Raw genomic sequence first — 18,592 nt, 5'->3', positions numbered from 1 at the left:
ATCATGAATACCATTATAACCAATTGTTATAACCTAAAAGCTTTTGCATTAAAGATAATGAAAAACCTATTTCTTAAAATTTACTGAATTAAATAGTGTTAACTTTAATGATGATTTTATATTATTAAAACTGTTATGGTCACTTTATTGCAAGACAGGTTTGATGCATCTTCTGCAATCCGAGAACAACTTATTAGTGGGTTTTCATGAAATTTTTTGGAGTCAATGGCTGTTTAGAAAATTTGATGAAGTCTCCCATATACCAAATTGATGATTATATTATTTGCAGTAAGCTTATTGAATGCACTAGTTAGCTAGTTGTTTTTTTTTTTAGTTCCATTTGATCTAAAAAACAACTTGAACACATGTTTTTTCTTTTGTTAGAGGAACCTAATGTTAAGACGATTAAATATTCTGATATAGAATACTAATGTATTGATCAAAATATCCTATAGAATACAGGATTCAAACCCTACACTTGTCAAATAGTTTATGGTCTGATAATAGTCATTCAATTCATATGCTTATTAACTACTATAGTTATATTATATCACATAGTTAATGTCTCTAGTTCAAACACGCCCAATATTAATGTTTATCTATCTAATACCTCTAAACTTGAACAGAATTGGTCTTTATGAGGGATTTTTAAGTGGTCAAGAGGTCAAATAGATAGATATATATCAACATAGATTATAGTGACCCTTGGTCAATGGATTATTAATAGTGATTAATTTCCAACATTCAATTATTAGTGTGTTGAGGATAAGGATTATTCTAGCAAGCCATTATTTGGTTGGTAGAGTTGAGATTGAACATTATACCTGTGTAGGTGATATATCAAGGTAGAAGGCTTTATTTCATAAAGGTTTGTAAATTAAGATTGTTACTGCCTTTTTTATACGCCCACACATAAGTATGGGCGTATATTGTGGTTGCCTCTGTCGGTCCATCTGTTCACATTTTCCTCGTGCTCATTCTACAGGCTACAATTCTCTATAGATTCTTTTGATCTTTTGTATGTGTGTCATTATCATTATGAAGATGTGCACTATTGAATTTGGTGATGATCCGGTGATTTTCTTGAGGGATATTGCATAAAACTCTGATATCACGTTCGTTATTTTTTCACTTTTTTGGCTCGTGCTCACTCTACAGGCTACAATTCTCTATAGATTCTTTTGATCTTTTGTATGTGTGTCATTATCATTATGAAGATGTGCATTATTGAATTTGGTGATGATCCGATGATTTTCTTGAGAGATATTGCATAAAACTCTGATATTGCGTTTTTTTAACTTTTTCAGCTCGTGCTCACTCTACAGGCTACGATATAGAGTTTGTTTTACAGTTCACATTTAGCTTTTTATCAAGCTGCTGGTGGGCGTATTCGCTTGCGAGACTTGCCGTAAGCCTATGTTTGAATGAGATTCTAAGAACATAATGTTTAAGTTTTGGAATTTGTTAGTGCATTATCTGTGAAGGTATTCTTAACTGTTTGTTAATTAGGATTAATTTCCTTTTATATTTGAATTTGCAAAAGGCAAAATAGTCGCAAAATTCTCCATCGATAGTGCATGGGAATTGGAAAAGAGTTATATTTTCTGAAAATTTTGTGAGGCTATGATGGTGACATGAGTGTTCAACTGTACAAAGCTATTAAAGGGTGCGAATTGTGAACCTTCTCCATAATTTGGCCCATTATTAGCTAAAATCGATGATTGAAAATTGTATTATAACTAGAAATTTATTACCACTAGAAGGACACTATAAATTGTTAATGATATCCTGTATTATATGTCATTTATATGTAAAGTACTTCATTACTCTGGTAGTAAAGAATGTTTTAGTATGGAAGTCTTATATTAGTTTGCAGATCAAAAAGATAGAAAGAACCTGGTAGCTTTTTCTGAAATGAAATTTCTTTTTTATTTTCAATTATAACAATCTGATTAAGTTACAGAGCATGAAGCTTTTTCTATAAGTTGTTTATTTGGCCATCAATGATCTGACTTTGTTCTTTTTTTTTAATATGGTTCAGTCAAATTTGATGTCATTTTATCGCCAGATGAGTATTATCACTTAAATTGTACCTTTCCCTTTTTTGTTGAACTTTGCATTGAAATTAATGCAACCACCAAGTGAATAATCAATTAAAGGAAATGATTGTTGTGAAAAGTGAATCAGATATCAATAATATTGATTATCATTGATTCTATTTGTTATTCATTCATGCCATACTCTTCTTATCAATTTAAAAAATTGCCCGAAAACCTGACTCATTCTGACCTGATTCATTGTCCTTTGCAAATTACAGGCCCTGAAAGACATCAGCTACATCTAAAATTGAAATGAATCGAGTTTTATTTCATTTAGAGAAGAAACTTAATATACTTATTTCAAAGAATAGGAAATATATCAAATAATCAAATAGAATAATGTGTTGAAAATGAACTTGTTTATAAGCCTTGTAACCAAGATATGATTCACATACTTTCAAACTTGACATAAAAAAATTTGATCATTCTATGATCTAAAAAACTAAAAAACAGAAATTTATTAAAGTTTTAGTTAATTCAATAGAGGTAGTCAATAGTACTATGTTTATTAAATGAATTCAGACAAGTCAGTCATTGTATAAAATCAAATGTACTGGTATATTTACTGTCAGTGATTTAGACTATTGTTCCTATATTATTGATTGATATTATTATCTTCAACTGATTTTATCACAACTTGCCACTTAATCTGATTTAATCCTTTCAGACTGAATGTTAAGCTGATTGCATGAGAGATTGGTACCAGATAATAACTGTTATTATTAATAAAGACTTGAAGTGAATTGTATAACTATCGTAGTGGTGAAATAGTTGTAGTTTACCATGGCTAGAAGACAGTTAGAAGAAGCTCTAATAGCAGGACATTCCATTAATGAAGGTAAGTTTAATCAGACTTTATTTAACATGGATGAGAATTATGTCCAATTCAGCAAATCATGTCTTACATATGCAGACTAATTATTTAAATTATTATATAAGGATTTCCAAATGGTTGATTACCAAGATGATCGCAAATCCAAGTTATGTCAAGACGTCATAAATTTGTCTTCAAGAGACTCTTTAAATATATAATTGAAAATGTTTAAGTACTAAACAACTCATAAAAATATTAATCAAATGTGTCTGTTGTTTGAATATATTAAGTTAACTTACTATATATTTACATGTATAGTGTGCATTTTTTTACCCTAAAGGGGGCTGACCAAACTTGGGGATTTGGAATTTTTCACCAGAGGTTTCTCAGTCAATATCTGCCATTTTGTAATTGATCCCTGATGGTCAAAGGTGCTAATAGGAAAAAAAAGCTATAGAAATTCCCTTTTTCAAGCAAGATTATAGAATAAGACTAATTTTCTGTGATCACCAACAAACATTGTCTGATTTGTTGCTATATTTAAGTACCTATATTGCCCAAGATGCTATTATGCTGTAATGTTATACAGGTGATAACTGGCCGAGTACATTCAGTAGAGTAGAGTTATTAAAGACAGTAGAATTAGACAGCTATAGTGGAGGAATATATTGTTTACAATATAATTATAATGGTGAAGTCTTAGCTGTTGGTACTGGAAATGGTGGAATACTCGTAAGTTTTAAAATTGGAAACAAACTCAGAAGAGGTGCAGAATCAATGATCAATACAGCTTATTTATATGGCATGAAGACTGCAAGGCATAATCTACATTTTCACATGACAATATGTGACTGAAAATGCATTAAAACAATAGCTTTCGAGATGATTGTCATTATATACAACTATTTTTAGTAGAGGAAATATTGCCTAAAGTTAAAATCTAGTTGTCTATTTTAAACATTCAAATGTTTTAAAATGTCACTTGAATCAATAATTTACTCTGATTTCTCTTTATAACAAAATTTATTGTCCACTAGGGAGTTGTTTGAGCTTGACTAAAAACTTTCATTTGCTCGAATCAGTCAAATGGAACAGAATATTCTTAAAAAGTCATCATTCATATTCTATTGACTGAATTTACACTAATTTTTAGCTGTTTGCACCTAAGACTGGTAACTTAATAAAAGAATTAAGAAAGTCGAGACATGGTGGTCTAGCTATAATGTGTATTAGATTCCATCCTAAAGATACCAATATCTTGCTAGCAGGAACAGCTGATGGTATGGTATTCGCTTGTTATATGGAGGAAGGAACTTGTAAAGAAATAATATCAGGTACACGTGATTTCTTATGTGTTTATGGGGTCAAAACTGTTGACTCTTGTAGCTATCATTGAGGAGAGATGTAGTTTAACTGAGAATCAGGAACACTTTTACAGGTTAAACATTTGATATTATTTTCTTTGTGTCAAAAATTTGTAATAAATAAGGACAAGAATCTAAATAAGAAATTGAATTATCTGACAAGAATCTATCAGTTTCTCCCAGTTCTGTCATTGCCATTGTAAATAATCACATGATGATTTGCATTATAAAGTAAGATATTTGGTTACAAAAAATTACATTTTGGAATAAAGCATAGCATACAAAGGCAAATTTCTTGTACATTAGATTCCATCAATTTATAGAATATTTATTTTCCAGAAAGGGGCAATGAAATCAATTGTTTAGATTTTGATTTGGATGGTTTTAATTTTGCCACAGCAGGAAAAGATTTATCTATAAGAATATATGAAACTAAAACATGCCAGGTTGGTCCATTTGTTTTCATTTAAAGTTAACTGTCATGTCAAGACGTCGTGAGTCAAATTAAAATCTTGGTATTTGGATACAATTGGCATTATAATTTGTCGTTCATGCAACAATAATTATTATATCTACTTATGCTTTGTATGCAGTAAGGACTACAGATTTGAAAAAATTCTATGATACTTTATGTGAACATTTGTACAGTTTTTGCCATATAAAAATTTGATCTTAATTTATGCTTCTAGTTTTGATTTCTAGTATCTTCTTTGAACTAACTTAAGTACGGATTTGACAAACCCATTTGCTCTGATTGTGGATCTTAAACTTAAAATCCTACAGTTTAAGATGTGACTTTAGTCTATAATACACTAGTGTATAAGAAAAATTGAATTCTATATTCTAGCTAGTGAAGACATTTGATGGATATGATCAATCTAAACCATCCAATGAAATGTCATGCATGGGTTGTTCACAGCGAGTTTTTGCTTTAAAATTTCATCCAGAATATAGAGATATCTTTCTTTCTGGAGGCTGGGAAAATCATCTCAAGGTAAGCAATTTTTTTTTTTCATTTTACATATCTTGTAAAATAAAGACGTTAAATACATGTATCAATTAATAGGAGGCACTGGTTTAAAAATCTCATGGTGTTATTTTGACCTATGAAGCAAACATCAAAACAGTTCACTTCTTTGAGTTTTGTGTCACTCTTAAATCCATAAGTTCACTATACAGAAGTCTTTGATAAACCGTGATCATGTATATTACAGATATGGGATGTAAGAACTAATGATGGTGTTAAAAGAACAATATGGGGACCACATTTATGTGGAGATAGTTTAGATATGAAGGTATGCTATATTCATTTATAAAAAAATAATAGTCTCTATCTTGTTTACACATCAATATTCTTATATTTTGTCAAGTTGATGGCAATATCTAAAAAAAATCTAGTATAAAAGAATTCTCAATATTTAATCAAAATATTAAACTACACTGTAATGGTATATCTGACTTGTCAGTTATTTTAATTTGGAATGACCCAGGATGGCTGTTAAACTCATTTCAAGTCATCCTCATAGTTTTATTGGTTGTAAACTTATAAATATAGATTCAAAGGTTTTACTATGGATCTTAAAGGGACAGATGCACCATTTCTTTTGAGCAATCACAGAAGGAAATTTTTGAGCTAAGCCAATCAGTTATAGTGTTCACAGCTCACCGTTGAAATTTGAGCCTTCAAATCCATGTGTATCAAGTAAAATGTCTAGTTTGAAGTATTTTTAAAGGAACTATGTTATGTTCGTACGTTTCTAGAATGACATAAAACTTTTTACATATATACAAGACTAAAATCTACCCCCCTTTAAACCAGTCTGATATAAATAGATAAGAATCCGCTTTATTCGTCAAATTTTAGGGTATGAAAATTTTGACTGGTTCATGGACATCGACAAATGCTCTACAAGTCTGGAATTATACAGATGGTAAATTAGATAAAAATATAAAATATTCTAATTCACCGGATGGAGATTTTTTGTATTGTGCTCAGTATTGTGAGAATGATATTGTATTAGCTGGTGGTAGTGGTAATAATAGTGCTCAAGCTATCAGAATAACAGACGGAGAGGTAAGCTTTAAAATCTTACTTAATATCTGTCTATTACAAAATAAATGCTAATACCATAAACGTTATTGTGCAAACTCACCTTTAGTCAGGGGATCTTTAACATGCTCATATTGTAGTTCTTAGAAGTGCAGTGCATTTTCCCATGCAAGCCAAAGAACCTATATCACTAACAAGGGTCAACACCTCTAAGTCTGAGAGCACTGACAACATTGCTGAATTTTAAAGAAATATTTTCATTCACTATTGAATTGTGTTAACTATTTTTATTACAGTGTATTGGTAGTATTAAAATGAACAAGCCAGTACAAGCTCTAGACAGTGCTTATGGTGGTAAATTATTTGCTGTTGGTGGTGCTGAAAACTGTCTTAAACTGGCCACTATAACATAATTACAGTATTACCAAGCACGTTCCTGGCAGCAATGAGATTGGATTCAAATACTTTTTGGATAGGTTTTAATCATTAAACCCAATATATACGCTTTTCCACCAATCTTACTGATACTCTGTTCTCCAAAATTTAAGAATTTGAAAGAGGTTTTCAATTATGTGTATCAAGGATAGTATCCATTACTATATTCACATATTCTATGTTTTCCTTTGGATGTTTGTGGTTCCTGTTATTCCAGAAAAAAGCTAGAACTAATTACTAATCATGATTTCATAAGCTGGTCAAGTTCCTGGAATGACAGAAAACTCTGATAGAAATCAGGATTGTGCAAGAAGTTCTTTGTTTCCAAGATACTCCTTTTGAATCTCTTTATGTCAAATTTGAGAAAACTGATATTGCTCTTTTTGATCCGAAAGTTGAAGTTAAAAAAAAAGGAAATTGAGACACTGAATATATCAAATGTATCATATTCAATTGCTAAGTAACCCAATGTCAGAATTTTCATGAAAATTGCTTTAGATAGCTTAAATCTAATAGACCTCCATAAAAAGGATTAATTCAGATCTTTATTAAGTATGTTCTTGATTTTAAAGTATTTATGATAAATTATCAACAATGATGTATTGCATTCCGTCCTGAAATTTATTTTTATATATGTTAAATTTGTTTATAAAAGTTTGTTTTTGTGATAAATATATTTATTTTGTGTTTGAAGATAATTTATTGCTAATAAATGTTTATGTTCAATTCTTTTAAAAACGAATGGATAATACCTGCATACAGAATGAAAGCAATAAGTGTGGTCAAGATTTATCAAAGTTGTGATTACTTCCCTTTATTACTTCTCTTCGTTATATTTTTTTTATTAAGTGCGTAGGCCTTTCTCTTGAACTGCATTCATTTTGTTGATTGATTTAGGTGTTGAGGGACTGTCAGAGACGCCCAGAAGCGAACGGATATCAGTTGACCTGAGAAGAGTAATGAGCATTTAATAATATAAAACCTTTCACAGGTTCGAGTGGAGGGCTATGGCCTCACCCTTCATAATCTACTGTTCCTTAACAGTGACACTGGGGGAATTTTATTCTCGCACGTGATATTTCATTTGAGTCCTGCTAATTTTTCCTATCTAACCTCGAGTCCATTGTGGCCTTAGCGTAATTTCCTTTACTTCTCCGACTAAATATTACGAAATAGAGAGGATATGCTTCTGGTCTAGACAAATAAAAAGTTAAGCTCACTGGTCACCGGATGAATTGATCAAGTATGTATACACGAGTTGCACCCCTTCCTTCTATTGAAAAGATCCTTCGACAATGAGAAATCGATGCCGCTGCCCTTTGCAATTTTTTTCTTAATGCACTTTGCATGGCGTTGCCTGGTTTTATAAGCCCAGATGATGTAGAAAAGTAGGACGTAAAACTCCAATCATTTCATATTCGAACACAACTGCTACTTGATTGTGTCCACTGGAGTTAACCAACGTATTATTTATAAATCCAAAACAATTTCTGACAAAGGGGTGCAATGGTGGTCAATTTAGTCGACGATCATTTGAGACTACATTTAAGACTACATTTGAGACTGTCCGGCTATTAAAAGTTTGGAAAGTGATATAAAAGGGAATTTAAGAGATATAATATTCTACCCGAGTAATGGGATGACACTACTATAAAGTTGTAATGCTAGTGGAAGGTATATAATGTAATGTCTAAAGCTTAGTGGATGACATTTGGATCATTCAATATATAAAGCTAAACCTTGAAAATTGAGTAATTGTGAAAATGTGTGTCTGTTTATATTTCTGGAGAACACACAAAAATTGTTCCAGACTGTTCGACATTAAATAATTTCTATAACTGGTCAGTTTCTATGTTTATTTATTTTCCGTGTTGTTTTACCTTCTGAAAATATCCAAAAGAATTTGTGGTCACGTCACAAAAACTAAACAACATTGCAGCCAAATTAAAGAGTGTTTGTTGACCAAAAGATTAATTTAGAGTTTGTTAGCAGGTGTAGTCATTTCAAATAAAAACACTCCTCTTGTATACTGGACTTTATTTTGTTTTAAAAGTCATAGTAAATATATTTGTTGTTTAAATATGTTAACAGTAATATGATACGCACACAGCATTTAATTACTCGTACAGCAACTATATCTATTTATATCTGTGGAATCCGATTCTAGCGCATGCAGCCAGAGCTCTCGACATTTTGCATTGGCTGTATATTTGCAAGGGTACAATCCAATCAAATCAATTGAATGACATAAATGATAAAAGGAAGGTGGACATTTCAGTCACGAAGACGAAGTTTGCAAAAGCTTGACAATGTGTAGATACGTATTTATATGTCACGATAGTCCTGTATTGCTTGTATCTATTAGAAAAAGATCCGAATTAACGAAGTACGTTCTGCGATATTGGCAATATCTTACTTTATATTGAAATTGAATCAGTAATTCAATGCACATTTTATTTAAATGGAACAAAATAATGGAAAATTTACAGCGAAGTTAAACTGATATATTTACGTTTTAGTGTCAAACGCACTTGAACATCTTGAAAGGGTTTCACGATTACATTCTTTCCGTGACAGGCATTATAATTACATTATCAGTATTAGATTTTAAATAAGATAAATTTCAGTCTCAGTGTTAAATTGTAGTATTAGATTATGTCTAATGATCAATTTTGCAAAGCGTTCTTTGTGCATTTCATTTGTTTACTTACCAACTAACTTGTTTTGCTATGAAACCGATTAATGTCAATATACCCTTTCATAATCGGTCTTATACCAATACTAATTCAAAACTATTGGTGTCGATGAATACATTTTATTGCGTTCTACATAATCAAACATATTATTTTACATATTTACAAAAAGAAAACTCATAAAATGTAAAAATCAGAGCCATGTGGTCATCAGTCTCAAAAGATTAACAGATCGTTGCATTAATCCAATGAAATAGTGAAGCAACTATACCTGAAATACCCATTTAAGATCTAAATGGTCATTTCATATTATCTCAAGATCTCATAAACCACTTTAATATTAAGATTTGACTACGATATTCTCATGGTTGGATAATATTGTATGATATGGGTTTATGGGTACATTAATTATGTTTGTGAAGCATAGGTATGGATTTAAAGAAAAAGTATATTTCAGAGCAGGAGGATAATCTCAGTAGATACATAATCATTCTGATGGGTCTTTTAAGTTATTAGATGATTGTATTGATGAATAGAGTAAGTGGGTAAAGTATTCTTCATTTAAATTTGATGGAATGTTTGTTTATGGTCATTAAAATACATGTATACCCCTAGATAACATGGATATGTTGCGAAAGATAAAGGGTTATTAACATAAAGTGTGTTCTGGAACACCAGTCCCAATCGTCCCAAATGCTTGCATATATTATATTTTACAATCTTAATACTGGCTAAATTATTATTCACATCATTTTCTACAAAATATTATAAAATAGTCACAAATTATCACAAAAGTCGGAACACAATGGTTGAAACTAGGAACATAACTGTCAAAATAAAACCAGAACACATTATATTGGTACCAGCTGATATGAATGTATTATTCACACGACCCACAATACCCCAATGCCAATCAGAATCTGGACTCTCAAAATACCATGGACGCTTCTCTAATGTTTTTCCTATTACAATATCTGGGTAACCTATCGCAATATCCGCACATCCGTAAAATTGTTCTTGAGCACCACATCCGATACCTCCTTGTCCATTCTTACAAGTTCCCCAACTATTTCCAGAATTATATTTCCACTGAAAAACACAGGCGGTACACTTGACATCCTTGGGTAGCTTTAACTTGACAGTTACATTACCATTAGTGGTCGGAGCTGGAAACTGCGTTGTACCAGTATCAACAACCTCTAGAACATGGCTATCTAAACATTCCTGTGTAATATTTTTATATGGATTATCATTTGAGCACAATTTAAATTGGAAATAACCTTTATGAGTTGCTGTTAACTCAACCCTTGCTGTGATGACTTGTCCTACTTTATATTTCTTAACAATAATTCCATTGGCATATTTACCAGCGGGCTCATTGTGTCGAGGACCTTGCCAAGCATCACCACACAGACCACATTTTCCATCATTTTGTCCCCATTGAATCTGAAAGAGAAAGAAATTTTACGCTATATAAGGTTTTCAGAAAAGTTCCTTCGGGGTTTTCTGAAGGGAATTTGGTTCTTCTTTTGGAATAGAGGATGTAGCAATTATTACAAAAGTACAGACACGAGTATGACCATAGTATAGTATTATAGTTGTTATTATCAATTCTGTATATACATGTCTATTTGAGAACAGCGTTTGGTTTGAGACATGCATGTAAAAGTAGATAAACGGTCGGTTCAACCTTTTCATTCTGTGTATCTAATTTGCAATATACATTTTCTTAAAAGATCAAATATAGGTTCGGTATGATCTGATTTTAAAAAGTCAGGAGATTTAACAGCCATAAAAATGCACAGATCAGAAAGGATTTACCAAGTGTCCTTTTGTTTTCCATTTAAATGTTTGTCAAACATCACTGGCTCATTGTATTCAATTCTTAAAGTAAATATCAGGCGTTTACGAAGAAAACAAATTCGTGCGTTTTTGATAAAGGAATTTGTATGTTGGGACTGTCATGTCCGTCATAGGTCGTCAGATGTGATGATTTTCAGAAACTGTAATTCGATTTTTTTCTTCAAAACAGTTCTTTAATTTTAAGAGAGAAACGATAATTGAAAACTTCTATCTCTAGGCCTTGACGACACTATTCATTGATCATTTATATTAAAAAAAAAACTATGACTGAAATCATTATAAATAGTTCAAGCATTCAACCTTTCAAGTTATCTTTTAAATAACCAACATTGACCATTCCTTTGTGAACCCTAATAATCGTAGATAGTGGACAAAAGCCTAAAAAACAACAAAATTTCTTAATTAATTTCAATTTATTTTTAAATTTCAAGTTTACAATAATTCAAATGTGTTGATATTGCTTGTAGACACCAATTGAAATAAAAATCTATAATTCAATGTAATCTGTTATGCTAATATTTAATTTTCACACGCCTATTTAAGATCAGAGCATAGAGCGGAAATAACATGCACATCAAGATATACCCAACACTAATTTAGGAAATACATAGTCGTAATTTGCATATTGAAGGGTGTTGTGCAACATAAATTAACGATTTCAATGACAAATTTTCACTATTCATATCCTTCCCCTAACTTCCATAATGATGAGTCGGACAATAGAACATAATATCAACCGAAATAACCAATGAACTTAATTTTTTGGTTAGTTGAGAAAGGTTTCTATCGTTCCTCACATCACCCTGACTTCAGTAGTAGCCTACCATGGCAAACAGGCGGCAATTGCATCAGTGTCCGATGTGCTCAGGTAGACTAAATCTGATAATTGATCAGATTCGCGTGAATATAGTTGAACAATAAGTTACTCGCAGACTTAGACATTCAAAAGAAGACCTTAGATGAAAGCCAAGTTGCTTCATAAGAATAAATATATAAAGATAATCGCTTTTACAACCATATATCACGTTTATCTTGCTTGACAAATATCTTACCAAATGTATACACATTGATTCATTGTTACATGCAAAATAAGACGTTCTGCGGTATATTTATGCAAGAACACTGCCGTTTGAGGCGCCATACAAGTCTTTCCCACGGTTAGCAAATATTTTGCGTAGTGAAGACATCGATTCCCATTTCGCAAGAATTTTAATTATTTGGAATACAAATAGATGCCGATATACATTGGAGATATAAAAAGGATATTGTGAAAAGGTCTGCTATTTAAAATACATGCATGAACATCAAAACGGCAATAATAACGATTTGCTTTATAGAATATATTTCGTCCACAACTTTCAGATTGTCAATGTTGTTCAAATGTTTAAATTTGACCACTAGCTTTGGTTACGAAAAGATGGTTACAAAATATTTACAACATAATCATAAAGGGAAGTAACCAATGGTTAGCTCATGGATGGCTCAACCCTGTAAGTCTATTGTCGTAGAGAATTGACAAATGCATTTGGATGAAAATATTTTTCATTTAAGCCATTCAGAATATCTATATTAAAAATAAAATTCAATGGGACAGAGAAGTAAGTTACCTTCAAACGACTTCTTAGACGTACATATACACTTCGACAAATACAAATACATCTCAAAGAACATTGTAGGAAAATCTATTTTCATTGTGCTAAATGCATCTTTTGATAAAATATTTGCATATCTTTTTTAACGATTAAAAATACTTTAAATCATTCTTGTTTCGTTGTTTCTATACGCCTTGTTTAGTTAACTCCAAATTTAAACAAAATGCAAATTGTTGTACTCAAATAATCCGTATTCATAGGTCGTAAATTTGAGTAGTTTTTATTCTAAGTTAACATTTGACCTGTAGCACTATCGTGCAATATATAATGTTGACATGACAATTACAAAGATTTACAAGGTTTAACTAAAATTACAGGAGAGAAAGTAAGGAAATTTAACCTGAATTTGAAATGTTTCCTGAATATATATGTTATAGCATCATCTCACATATATGCCTTGGCTGGAATAGAAGATGACCATGGGAGTCACAATGAACTGACTCCTTTTAACCAAGTTTAAACATCTCAATTTTTTGGCACAGTAAAGTAGGATGTCAAGTAGAGCCGGTGTCTGAAGGCAGCATTAAGGTCTGTCACCAATATCAAATGAATAGTTGTGCATTTGTAAATATGCATTGAATGAATGCTTGTAAGGGTTAAGATACTCACAGAAAAATATTCAAAACGAAATATCTAGATCGATTCATATTATTTTGTTCTAAGTTACATATAGATCTGGTTTTCGTGGAAGGTTAAAAAGCCCATGTATATAGGATAAATAAATGAATACAAACAGGGCTAATGCTGGCCACCAACTCGCTGTTAAATCGTACAATTACTATACAGTTTAAGATAAATAATGTCTTCTTTGAATGAAAGTTATAACTAACTTGTCCTGTGGCAATACTATTATAGATAGAATATTTTTCTAGATATTTTATTGATGAATCATCATGTTGAAGAATTGTATCAATATTGTGATCAATTTTCCCATTTCCTCTATCAACTGAAAACTGTCGCAACTCATTCAACTATATCTTTGAACTTTCAGACCTTACAAATGGATTCAATACAGCACGCTACAATACTACACATTTCACAGATGCTTCCACAAATATTGATAACCCTGATGTCTGCTTAGGCTGTGCTAGATTTCTCACTAATTTTTCTATATTTTTAAAATAAATTCCACCATTTTGGTTGAACAAATATTGAATTCGAGCCCCTTAAGAAACATTGAAGGTCAGTTTCTACCCATTATGGGGAAAGCTTCAACCGGCAATAGCAATTTCAGAAGGATAAAAGATTTAAAATTTTCTCTGCTAGCAATTTCAAATGAAGGGAGGATTCAGAATTTTCTCAACAACAGCAATTTCAAAAGGGGGCAGATTCAGAATACTCTCAGCAATTTAATAGTCATTTCAAAAGGAGAGAGGATTAAAATTTTTCTCAGCTATCAATTTCACAACTAGGGAGGATTCAGTATCTTCTCAGCTCCAGCAATTTCAAAAGGAGAGAGGATTTAAATTTTCCTAGCAATGACAATTTCAAAATGAAGGACAATTCAGAATATTCTCTGCAATGGCAATTTTCTCATAAAAAAAATATCCAGTTATTTCAGTCGACATGTTTGATGTTCATTTTACTTGAGTTAATAACAATAATACCGAGCTATTGAAATAATATAGTCAATATTTACAGTGATAATAATAATCTCCATCTTTCCTTGTTCATCAAGCTCGTTCAAATTTGAATTTTCTGTTTTTTTACTAACAAAGGACGTTACTTCCTAATCAGTATGAAATAAAATAAAGTATTACGTCCAACTTTTCTGATCTAGTTTGGAATAATGAAGGAAGACGAGCAGCGACATGCAGTGTGCAATGAGTGGAATTTTGCCAGTGTCATTAACCTACCTACTCATATCATTTGAAGAACAAACCCAATACATGCACACCGTTCACATGGTCAGAGAACATACATGGTTAATAAATGGTCTTTCAGAAGTGTCATCAAAACAGTTGTATACTAGATAACTTCGACAAGTCGATAAAGTCGAGTCGAAACCATCTGATGAGGTAAACCGATAAACCTACGGAATTCAGTGAAGTAGAGATAAATTTGTTTCAAGACGTTCTATGAGGAGTCGACCAATTGATGCCTGTTGTTGATCAGCAGATTGTTAGATAGGCTGATGAAGGACCTACAGCAGAGCTTAGAGATTGAATAATTTATGGAGCATCAACAACTGAGATTAGGTTGAATTGATACTGAATATTGTCAAAAGTAAGCTGAAGCAAACTTGGACAATCACCAACAAAGATTAAGCTCAATCAATATTTGCGATTTAACAGTCCAGTATTCAAATTTAACTATTATCTGAGAAGACCAGCGCAAGTCAGGTCACAAAATATTATATTATTTTATCACAGAGTATTCTTTTATTTACAACATATACAAAATATTTGTCTAGACGTGGGCTTTAACATTATTTCCTCGCCAAAAATACATCCGAAAAGATGTTTTTCAACCCATAGGATGAAGTTTCCTAGTACTTGACCCAAAACTATACATGAGAATCTACTGTACTTTATAATGTTCACAAGTATATGACAGTAAATACAAGATTTCAGGTTGTAGAGTTTAGAAAGGCATTCAACCATCATCTAATCTTTAAAGGGAGTGTATCTTATATTTAACAAAATTTATATTCAAGGACTATAAGAGAAAAATATCGTGAAATATCTTGAGCGTAGTAACTACCGAACCTTATTACATCAATCTTTGAGAGTAATTCTGATGAAAGGTTATGTTTCAGAACAATAAAGAAGTATGGTCCCCAATCTGTTGCATTGTAACTTTATTGTCTAGTTTCAATCACCAGCTTAAAATTAAATAAAATTACTCTTGCTTCTTTGGTACTCGCAAAGATTTTGAATTTGAGAGACGGCCACTTTAAGTACGGTCTACATCCTGGTTTATAATTATATGTACATTTCTTTCTGACATATCTACCTAGATATTAACGTAATTACTTATATAATATAACACATTACCTGGGGCATATACTTATTGACATCATGTTAAGTTTTAATGAAATAATTTAACATGTAATTGAATTCAATCTTATTTTGTTCTATGAATCAAATTAATACCATGTTTCCTCTTCAGCAATTACGGAATTGTATAATGGAAAACCAGGTTTTGCCTTTCAATTGAAACTTGAATGGAACTATAGTTTCAAGATAGCAGTTTATTCATTTTTGTCCGATTTCGTCATGTTTGCATTGTGGGCGAAATGAAATTTTGTCCCGATACAGTTTTGCTCATTTCCCAATATCTAGACTAACTTCCTGGCTAATGAGATGGAATTTTTTGCTACCCTCTAAGCCAAATATGGATACATTCAGAAGAATTTCAACTCTCGGATATTTAAAGTTCCAGTTCGGCTTTCTGTATTTGGCAAGAATGAAAACTGTTAGAAGAGATTTAGATATTTTGATTTTTTTGCATCGATTTCTTAATGTCTTGATTTTTATACTACTATACTGAAAATGTTGTCATTTAAACAATCCCTGTCATTATTCATCAGAATGTAATGTTAAAAGCTTGTCAGTATGTTGATATGTTATGTCAAACCCATGTACCTGTCATTTTTTTAGTAATCTGATGCACTCTCAACACAAATCTTGAACTTTTAATAAGTAATTGTACACATTAAATGATGTTATCTGATAGCTTGTTACATGTGACAGTCGCAAATTGATTTAGACGAACGGATGAAGTTAATTGACGTTGTTTTTTAAGGCTATATTTTTGTTGTATTGAAGATTCTTTTAAACATTTTTCTTATTCCCTTCCTCATGAATTTGGAGATTGAAAAAGAATTTCTAATATGACCAGAAAGCCTCTACAAAGATTGCAATTTGTTTTAAATGGCATTTGCGATAGCGTGGACAGGAAATAGAAAAAGTACAATGAATAAGTTATATCGAAACTTAAAGCTCTTCATCCAAATGAAAAAATAACCATTTAAAAAATAAATAATAACATTGTACTGTACTAATATAAAAACTCTTCTCTTCTTCGATAGTAATAAACGTTTTAGTCATAAATTATCAGCACAACTAACGTATATATTTGGAAGACAGAATATGCTTTCAATCAAATAGATGGCTGTAGAGATGCTTACGAAGCATTCAATACTGAAGCAATCTTGAGAGAAAGCAGTTGCAGTTCACATTAACTCTCTGACATTAATCACGTTATTGGTTCCAATGCAAATAACAGTCTCAAACTTTGATCAATTACGCGTTAATATCGTCCTACCCTGCATCAAACTTTATGGGGTTCTATTAAAGATTATGATATACATAATAAGATCAAATTTGAAATGTTTGGCTAATCAGAACCCAATAAAACCACATGGTTTCCAAAATGCAATTAGCTGGAGAGATTAACTTACCGAAACACCGCCACAAAATAATTGATGGTCATCATAATTAGGTGGGTTTTTAAATCCAAATCTCCACATACTAGATCTTGATGGTGGATCTAACAATCTTCCATGACCATTGGCGCCATTTATCATAGCATATAACAACATAATCAAACAGACGACATTTTCTTCAAATACCACCATTTTGAAATTCACCCAAGAAAGGATCAACCGGTTAATTCAAATAATCCATAAAAATGCTGGGTATGATTTACCGTTGAAAGTTTTAAACGTTCTCGAATTTCACTTGATTTAGATATTCACCTTTGAAGGTACTCTTCTATATACACAATTTTCCTTGTAGCCTATAATATTATCCTTAAAGATGAAGTGCAAGTATCAAGTACCAGCAAGAATAATATTTCAAATCACAACAAATACAGATGTCTTTTAATTCATAACTAAATTAACTTTAATTCACTGGTCTTTTTAAAATAACAAAATTTCCACTCCTATTTATGCCTATGACTTCACTACAGTAAATACACAATGATAAGGTATGTTGTTAAGATAAATATAGTCTATCTATTTCTTCCTAGTCATCACCGGTTCGAATGCGAATTCGCTGACAGTATAGAGTCTGAGTCACGCTTAGTAAAACTACTCGTCAACGACTAAACCTGTATTACGAGATGACAAATTTTTGTAGATTAGTTGACTGCAGGCGAATATTTGATTTGTTCGGTAGTTCGTTTAAATAGGTAGACCAAACACGTCAAGTTCACACAGACCTGTGGACAGTCAGACAACAGAATATTGGTTTTACATGCAGTGTCATGAAATAGAGAATTTACATCCCGTTTCCATTATAGAGACATCTTCTATCACCATTCTCTTAGCTGATCATGGAAAATGGAAAATACCACGATAATTTCCCGGAATGGGCTCTAATTATAGCCATGAAATCTGGGTCCTACTCATGAAATAGGCTAAGGTATCGTCTTGACATATTTATTTAACATGCTGGTTCAGAACCTAACGGATGCTTCTGATTTTGATTAGTTATTGATTTTTAGATAGTTTAAAGAGGTTTAGTGTTTATATGTAGCAAGGAATGTGGAATAGAATTTGGAAGGTCGTAATAATCTTAGAGTTTTCACTGATCAGTTATCTTTTTATGCAATATGATGACACAAACCCAGTGAAGTATGAAATTAAAACTAAATGACTAGTAGAAGGAAGTA

The 18,592-nt window shown here is 31.6% G+C and overlaps 2 protein-coding genes across 2 annotated transcripts; one reads left to right on the top strand and one right to left on the bottom strand.

Annotated features, from left to right (window-relative positions):
• Positions 1 to 770: 770 nt before the first annotated feature.
• On the top strand, positions 771 to 6,740 carry LOTGIDRAFT_229075 (hypothetical protein; the record flags this gene model as incomplete). The annotated part of the gene is made up of 9 exons (XM_009061965.1): positions 771 to 845; positions 2,767 to 2,937; positions 3,503 to 3,645; positions 4,067 to 4,247; positions 4,617 to 4,723; positions 5,125 to 5,271; positions 5,492 to 5,572; positions 6,142 to 6,351; positions 6,624 to 6,740. Exons 2-9 carry the CDS (start codon positions 2,883 to 2,885, stop codon positions 6,738 to 6,740), a joined length of 1,041 nt encoding a protein of 346 aa, XP_009060213.1. The 5' UTR covers positions 771 to 845; positions 2,767 to 2,882.
• Positions 6,741 to 9,562: 2,822 nt separating this feature from the next.
• LOTGIDRAFT_183168 (hypothetical protein) lies at positions 9,563 to 17,522 on the bottom strand. Its single transcript, XM_009061963.1, has 2 exons — positions 17,376 to 17,522; positions 9,563 to 10,901 (listed from the first exon to the last, which is right to left on the bottom strand). The coding sequence occupies exons 1-2, from the start codon at positions 17,514 to 17,516 to the stop codon at positions 10,242 to 10,244; spliced, it is 801 nt and encodes a 266-aa protein (XP_009060211.1). The 5' UTR covers positions 17,517 to 17,522; the 3' UTR covers positions 9,563 to 10,241.
• Between the last annotated feature and the right edge of the window lie 1,070 nt (positions 17,523 to 18,592).

The sequence above is a fragment of the Lottia gigantea genome (genome assembly GCF_000327385.1).
Source record: "Lottia gigantea unplaced genomic scaffold LOTGIsca_5, whole genome shotgun sequence".
NCBI lineage: Eukaryota > Metazoa > Mollusca > Gastropoda > Lottiidae > Lottia > Lottia gigantea.
This window is presented reverse-complemented; position numbering and strand designations above follow the sequence as displayed.

Excerpts from the sequence above, each read along its gene's own strand:
- LOTGIDRAFT_183168 (XM_009061963.1), bottom strand. The coding sequence starts at position 17,516 with ATGTTGTTATATGCTATGATAAATGGCGCCAATGGTCATGGAAGATTG. Across the intron at positions 10,902-17,375 it reads TATTTTGTGGCGGTGTTTCG|ATTCAATGGGGACAAAATGA; the intron begins GTAAGTTAATCT and ends TTTCTCTTTCAG.